Below are 7,599 nucleotides of genomic sequence, written 5' to 3'. Positions count from 1 at the left end.
TCAAAATAGCCTAATGCACGGAATATCTCTCATTTACGTAGGTTCATTGAAAGACTGCATCCCGAGGGGTTTACTGTAAGTTATTCTGACACAAGCATAAGTGACTGATTCTAAGTCAAAGTCATACAGAGACTACTTGACTATTACTCAGAGGCTTCCCTTTATTGACATCCACACTATCTAGATCCAATATTTTTATAAAGCTACTAGGTGAATTAAACTTGAACAAAATAATTCGGTGCATGTATCTGATGAACAAATTTTAGTTTGCAAATAATAAAAATTAGAGCAGACTGGTGAGAAATATTAACCTTGCAAATTAGAAAATGGTCATCTTATCTAGCACAAAAGAAAAAATATAAAGGACATTCCGGTGTACTAAACTCTCGTTATGCGCGGGAATAGAATAAGAAAAGGACTGGACCACAAGGTATATTATACAAAATAAAAAATATATGACATGAAATCAAACATGGAGTAGTATCAATGAGAAAAGATGTGTCTTATACATTCATTAACAAATGCAAAGGACTATAATAAGCTTCAAAATCTTGTATTTCTTCACTATTATCAAATTGTGTTTTAATTTGTCCATGTGTAACAATATTTTTAAAAATTGTGTATATACACTCTCAGATAATGCTTGAACTAATACAAAGTAAATATCAAATTCAGACATAGGTTAAGCCTTAAAACCATCAGAGTCTCAAACCATTTAAAAACCGCATAGTTACAATAAGGTCAAGAAATGTATATATAGGCAAAGTTCTACTTGTTTCTTGATCCACCCCAAATTGAGTTCCAAAAAACAGGCCAATTCTTCTTAGCTTCATTCCAACCCAAGAGTGAACCTTCCCTATATGGATCCCAACTAGAGGAAACTATCCCATAACTAACTCCCAATAAGGCAGTCCCAAAGAAAATAAATGACACAATAAAGGGTATCCAAGTTGGCACATCAATCTTTAATCCAACCTTAAGATAATAAAAGAACGGAAAAAACAATAAACCAATAAACAAAGGTATACCAACTGAAAGTCCAATTCTGCTTATCATTCTATTTGTCACTATTTCTGGTATAACTCCTCCTTGTTGTTGCTCATCATCATCTTCCTCTTCTTCTTCTTCATCTTCATATTCTTTTTTTGGTTTCTTGATTTTTTTGGTTTTCTTAGGTCCAAAACCTTTTGGAGAATTGAGGGTGGCAAAGAGAGGTGATAAATGAGATGGAGTTTGATGTAGTTGTTTGGATTTAGATAATGGGAATTGAAGGAAGTGTTTGTTTGAGGTTAATGGAGGTGGGAAGTGTAAGGGGGATAGTACTAGTCTTGGAAATGAACATGTTTCCATAATTTTTCTTCGCTACCCTGCTGCTGTTTACAATCTCTTCAGTTTTGACATTGTTCTATTTGGTTGGTGGTGATGCCTTTGTTCTAGATTTTGAGAAAGCTTATCTATAGCTTCAGCCACTTTGAAATTACTATATTGCCCCTGCCGTAAGTTGATTCCGAAGTCTCAAAATTAAAGAGCTGTACGCTTTGAAAGAAGATATTTACCGTTACACCTTATATACTCCATATATATATGGGAAACAGTTCAAAGCTATACGCTGTAATTGAAGATATTTACAAGTTACATATATGGGATAAAGTTCAAATTTCTCCTAATACTACTAGAAATTGCTCAATTTCGCATTATTATTTTTTATTGTTAGCAAATTCTTTTGTATTTGCTCTTGTCATTGACGAAGCTCCAATGTAGAATGTGTTATTGTATTTATCTAAATTATATTTGAAGAAAAATTCAAATTTACCTATCAACTTTTGATTATAGTTCAATATTACTCTCTGGTTGAGCTTCTTTATAGGGGTCAAGGGAGATAGACTTTTTCTTAATGGCGGGTTAATATTAAATGAACAATTTAACAAATGATAATGTTACTCCATTTTGAATTGTACAGGAACCAATATATATATATATATGTTGTTGTATTACCCGCTATAACAAGAGGTTGCTGTACTCTTCTGAAGTTCCAATAGGAGAATGATATACTATAATTTAGTTCAAGGATTAAAGTATCTATTCTACAAAAATTATGGGGTTTTATTGTACTTTTTCCTGTATTATGGACCAACTCAGAAATGTGGATAGGCACATGGAATTGATATTGGCCATAAGAGTTTATTACGCCAACGAGGTCCTGCATCATATTTCCTGTTACCAATCAGATTGTAACAAAATTTCGATCAATTTCAAAAATGTCCCAATACCGCTCCCTCAGCACTACTGAAGTCTCCAGAGCATTGCCGTGAGAGTCCGCTTTTGCGCACCCTTTCATGGTAGAACCTTAATCTCTTTACTTTCTGTGCTCTTACTTATTAGTTTCTACTAGTGAATCATGTATTATAAATTGTCCATTTCATTTCTTGTTGTTGCTAGCTACTTTGAGGTTTCATTGTTTAAAGAAGGCTTTTGGAGCTCTTCTGTTCTTGGCTTTTCCCTAATTTTCAAGAGTATAACTTGTGTTTTTCACTTAATATTATAGGGTTTATCTGCTAGGGGTGTTAACAATATCTGATGGTATTTATGGAAGCAAGTGGAACAGGCAGAAATTCGGATAAGAGGATTCAAAAGAATGCAAAAAATGTCATACCAAGAAACTTATCTTAAGGATTTAACATTTTTTATATATATATACAAAGATATCTAGTGGAGGCAAAACACAGTAAGGAACCCCATAGAATAAGCTGTAGTGGGTAGAGTTACTCGATACCTGTGTTAGTATGAGGTAGCAGGTACCCGATAAAATTGTCGAGGTGCGCGAGAGTTGGCCTGGACACCACCGTCATACAAAATGATTTGTTTTTACTCTACTTGTTTAGTAGAATGTTGGGATTCAATTAAACCTCCTTCGTTACCTTTAGCTCTGCCACTTATGGAGGGGCTCGAACAAAAATGAGAATGAAGGGGTTCTATTTCTGGTTAACTTTCAAGTTACTAAATGGATCCTTTTGTACCACAATTTGATGGCTAAATGGGATAAATGGGAAGAATTAGTACAAAAATGAGAAAGCATAGAGCCTCCAAAGAAGTAAAATAAAATTCCATAGTGTGTTCCACACTATTAGAAAGTTTTGATAAGATAACTTCACAAATGGCGTTCTTTTAAAAGAAAACAGGGAGCTCGGTGCACTAAGCTCCTCCGTTGCGCTAAAGCTCCTCTTAAAAGGGTTTTCTTTCTCAAAAAAAAACAAAAAAAACAATTCCCACATGGCTTAAAATTGACCCAATTCCCTAAAGAGAAAAGCCTCTCCAGAGTTGGGATTTTTCATTTTGGTAATCTTAAGTTTTACTCAAAGTATTCGTAGACTAATGGGCTTGTAATTGTAGGTAGAAATGATTATAAAGGGCTTGCTGAGGAGATATGAAAGATGGAATCCAGTGCATCCTACATACGGAGCCTTCTGGGGCATGGGAATAGGTATTGGCTGTGGTGTGGGATGGGGTCCTGGATTTGGTCCTGAGGCAATTGGTTATGTTGGAGCTGGCTGTGGTGTTGGATTCAGCGTTGGCTTCTCTCTGCTTGGAATTGGCATTGGCCTTCCTGCCAATTACATCTATACAGTTCCTTACAATGGTAAAAATGACCAACTGTCATGCTCAGAAACAATATGAATTGGACATTTTAAGTTTTCTGTTTCTTTTTACTTGTATTTGATTGATATCTGTTGTTTGAGATTTCGAGCTGGTGTGATGAGTTCGTCCATTAATGCACTTATATATTATTTCATAGCCTTCACAGCTACCAGAAGTGGTGCTATAGATATGGCTCGATCCACTGGTATACTAAGAGAGAGTCGGTGTTACCTCGATTCAAACATTTCTGGCTTGCAAGAAAGGGCTCTGCGAGCTTTTTCAAGCTTAAGGGTCAAAGAATCATTAGGGAAGGTGGTAGATTCGTCTGAAATGCTGACCAAAATGTCCTTTCCCAATCAATTGATGGATCGTCTAAAACAAGGCATCAATGACTTACTTCATCCTTGCAAAGGTATGATATGCCTCGCAAATGAAAGTAGTACCATCATATTGATATTTAACCATGATTAGACCTTTCATTCCACTTTGTTCTAATTTCCTAAAATTGTGTAATATTGATCTTAGATAAATGTTCTACTGCTTTAGAATTGAAACCTGGAGTAGATTTGTTATGTGTGATTAGCTTTAGAGGGAGAGCTGACTGAGGTAGTCAAGCTGATTTGTAAAGTTCTCACTTGGTAATTAATCAAATGGATAGTTACCAAAAAAGAAATGTAGGTCCTTTTGGGTTTTGCTGTTAGTCCGTGTCTAGTCTATTATTGTAAACTAATGGAGATAAGTTTGCCAATAGAGCACCAATTATCAGGTTCCAAGCTGCTCTTTGGTATCAAGATAGAATTTAAATATTAATATATGATTGCGTGACGGAAAAAGGGATATTAGTTCATATTTTCATATTTGTGTGCAATTTGCAGCTAAAATCATATTTTCATTTTACGATCATTTCAATCATTTTTCACATTGACACTCTCTCCTTCTATTTCATATTACTATGATCGAAGAAGTAACTGATTACATTCATTATTGGTAGAGCATAAAACCACATGTACATGACATTTTGGAGATGAAAGTGGGAAGAAACAAAGCGTAGGAAAAACAATAGTGGGAAGGAAGGGGAGGGGAGGGGATGGAGGATTTGGTGGGATGTGGAACATACCACAACTCCTACTTAGCAGGTACAAATCTTATTATAGCCTATTCATTTGCCAACCATCGGAGTTAGATTGACAGCAGCGGACCTTTTTTGTAAAGGAAACCGTAAAGATGTTTCCTTGGGATCGAAATAAGGATGTCTAGTGGCCCTATCCATCAATAATCCTGCTTGAGACAAGGTAATTGAATAGATCAACAGTGTTTTTTTCTCCTTTTTTTGTGCTTGATGTCAAGTACATGCATGCATCTGACCATGATAAAAACTATTGTTACCAAGGCTTAAAGAAAAAACGTGCAGATCTCACATTCGCTGAAGTTCATATGTATCCAACAATCTAAACTTTAGGTATTGACAATACAGCAAGGTTCAGAGATGCTGCTGCTCCCCCCTAGTAATAAATGGTCTCAATATACTCTTCGAAAGATGATAGAAAACAATTTGAGCATCTAAAGGCTTTTGAACTTAAATCAGGTTCTTCGCAAGCCTGTTCAGAATACGAACTTATTTGGCCTTATATATGCTGAAATGTAACAATCCAGTGCCACTGGATTGTTACATTTCAGCATACTGGACCAGTGCCTTTCAGATTACTGGATACTGAATCACTAGTTATGCTCTATTGCCTGAGTATTTTGAACATGAAATCCATTAAGGACAATTTCCTGTTTTGCCTAGCCTGGCCACTAGCTTTATAACTTCGAGAATTAGTTAGGGACCAAGTAAGCATTGTACTCTGATGCTAAGAAAAGCCTGGAATCTTGGAACATATCTTTTATGTTAGATGTCCTTATTGTTTAGTTTAAATTACCCACTGTCCTTTCATATATCAGTCTTACTATAGGGCCTTCAGATCTACGTACCTCCTCTTAGCTTTTCTATGATTTCTTTAATCTGCCTTTGATAAAATCTCCTTGATTGTTGATTGTTGAACGGGATTACTCTGTCCCACTGGTACACCTCTTTTTTCCTTCTGGAACACTGAAACTGCAGTAGTCTTATTCAGAATCTTTCTGTGTCTGTTAAAAGTTCTGCCCAGGGCTCTGGTCTAGCGGTAAGAAGCAGCATATGATATGTGGGTTAAGCATACGCCATGCGTTTGAACCCTGACGCAGATAAAAGCCTGGAATTTAAGTTTAGAAGGGTAGAGGAGCGGACCCATTATCCACCGAGTTTCGAACTGTGCTCGTAAATTTCTCGGTTATCAAACAAATGTTGTTGAAAGTTCTTGAACATGGAACCCATGGCTACATTTGGTTTTGTTTGTTTCCCTAAAACTAAGAAAATGTAGAAAATTTGGTTCTTGTTTCTATAATTTCTATGGGATGTGCTCATTGCTGATGCTTTCATTTGCTTTCAAATTAATATTTATAACATGCATTCATTTGTATAGGCTATCATTTAGAAGCCTTAACTTGTTGATTTAGCAAATAAGTTTTTGGAATTAACTGTCAAATTGTACTTCAAAAAGTCAATAAATATAGAGAAGTGCATTCTTCTACGAATGTGCCGAATCTGGTCATCTTTCAGAGAAGGCATGTTGTAGATTTTTCTTGATCTCCTTCAGCTTGTCTATGTATCCCTATGTTATCTGGATCCTTTATCTACCTTGGCCAACCGGCTACCAGTGCCAAGAAGATGTGATAATGGTATAGGTACTTTGTGTGGATCCTTCAAAACATAAACTTGACATACTCGTATTAGATACAAGTATCCTCTTTTATACACTACCTGACACGTACCTATAAATGAATCCTGTAACATATAGATGTATCCTCTTTCATAGTCCAGAGAACTTGAAAACTTCTCATCTGTCGCGTATGTTCTTGCAGGTTTAAAGGATTAACAGCATGGAGCGGAGCACAATGTTTTTCTAGCACAGAGGGATCAATGTACAACTAATTTCATTGGCCTTTGCTTTTGCCTTACAACAGAGTTCTGTTGGCTTACTTGTTTAACCAATAACGATTTTTTCTGTAGAAACGGTTCCAAAAGTTATAATTCAGTTCAAGGTTCTTTTCTCCTTTTTCTGTTAAGAACTTCTGATTGTTGCGGAAGCCAAATGTATAGAGTGTGAATAAGTCATAACTACTATACCAAAAATTATGACAGCCACCAAATAATAAATAAGACAATAAAGCAATAATAAAGGGAACACCAGAATTTACGAGGTTCGGCTAATTTTGCCTACTCCTCGGACACAACCAATATTTTATTCCACTCAAAAATACAAGTGAAATAATACTAAAGAGAGAAGATACAAATGCCTTAAACAGATGAGAAGGCAAATGAGAGGTGTGTTTCAATCCTAAACATTAGGCCTTCTTTTATAGGGGAAAAATCCCCCCAAACTTAACTCCCAACCAATGTGGGACTTTGGCATTTTGCCAAACTTCAACAAATCTCCACCTTGGCAAAATTCCACATTTTCAATTCTCTCTCAATAACAAATTTTGGTTGTGTCTTCATCTTCAATCTTCAGTGTTCAACAATGTTGATCAAATCCAAACAATGTTGAAACTTGACCGCAGTCACCACCTTTGTCAGCATATCAGTAGGATTCTCTGTAGTATGAATTTTCTTCACCGTGACTCCACCTTCTTCTATGATTTCTCGTACGAAATGATATCGAACATCAATGTGCTTCGTCCTTGCATGATAAACTTGGTTCTTCGCTAATTGAATAGCACTTTGACTATCACAAAAAATTGTGATACCTTTTTGTTCAACACCAAGCTCCTTTAGCAATCCTTGAAGCCAAATTGCCTCTTTCACAGCATCTGTAATAGCCATGTACTCTGCCTCTGTTGTAAACAAAGCAACTGTTGACTGCAAAGTAGACTTCCAACTAA

At 36.0% G+C, this 7,599-nt stretch overlaps 2 protein-coding genes across 3 annotated transcripts; one reads left to right on the top strand and one right to left on the bottom strand.

Annotated features, from left to right (window-relative positions):
- Nucleotides 1-682: 682 nt before the first annotated feature.
- Nucleotides 683-1,447, bottom strand: LOC107780161 (protein PAM68, chloroplastic). Its single transcript, XM_016600681.2, has one exon. The coding sequence runs from the start codon at nt 1,348-1,350 to the stop codon at nt 769-771; it is 582 nt and encodes a 193-aa protein (XP_016456167.1). The 5' UTR covers nt 1,351-1,447; the 3' UTR covers nt 683-768.
- A 733-nt stretch (nt 1,448-2,180) lies between these two features.
- Nucleotides 2,181-6,696, top strand: LOC107780160 (cadmium-induced protein AS8). 2 transcript variants are annotated; one of them, XM_016600680.2, is made up of 5 exons: nt 2,181-2,339; nt 2,546-2,725; nt 3,391-3,637; nt 3,794-4,048; nt 6,580-6,696. In XM_016600680.2, exons 3-5 carry the CDS (start codon nt 3,397-3,399, stop codon nt 6,591-6,593), a joined length of 510 nt encoding a protein of 169 aa, XP_016456166.1. In that variant the 5' UTR covers nt 2,181-2,339; nt 2,546-2,725; nt 3,391-3,396; the 3' UTR covers nt 6,594-6,696. The 2 variants fall into 2 exon arrangements, with proteins under 2 accessions (XP_016456166.1, XP_016456165.1); XM_016600679.2 differs by lacking the exon at nt 2,546-2,725 and having other exon boundaries at nt 2,183-2,339.
- The last annotated feature ends 903 nt before the right edge of the window (nt 6,697-7,599 follow it).

Source organism: Nicotiana tabacum, chromosome 20 (genome assembly GCF_000715075.1).
Source record: "Nicotiana tabacum cultivar K326 chromosome 20, ASM71507v2, whole genome shotgun sequence".
Classification (NCBI taxonomy): domain Eukaryota; kingdom Viridiplantae; phylum Streptophyta; class Magnoliopsida; order Solanales; family Solanaceae; genus Nicotiana; species Nicotiana tabacum.
This window is presented reverse-complemented; position numbering and strand designations above follow the sequence as displayed.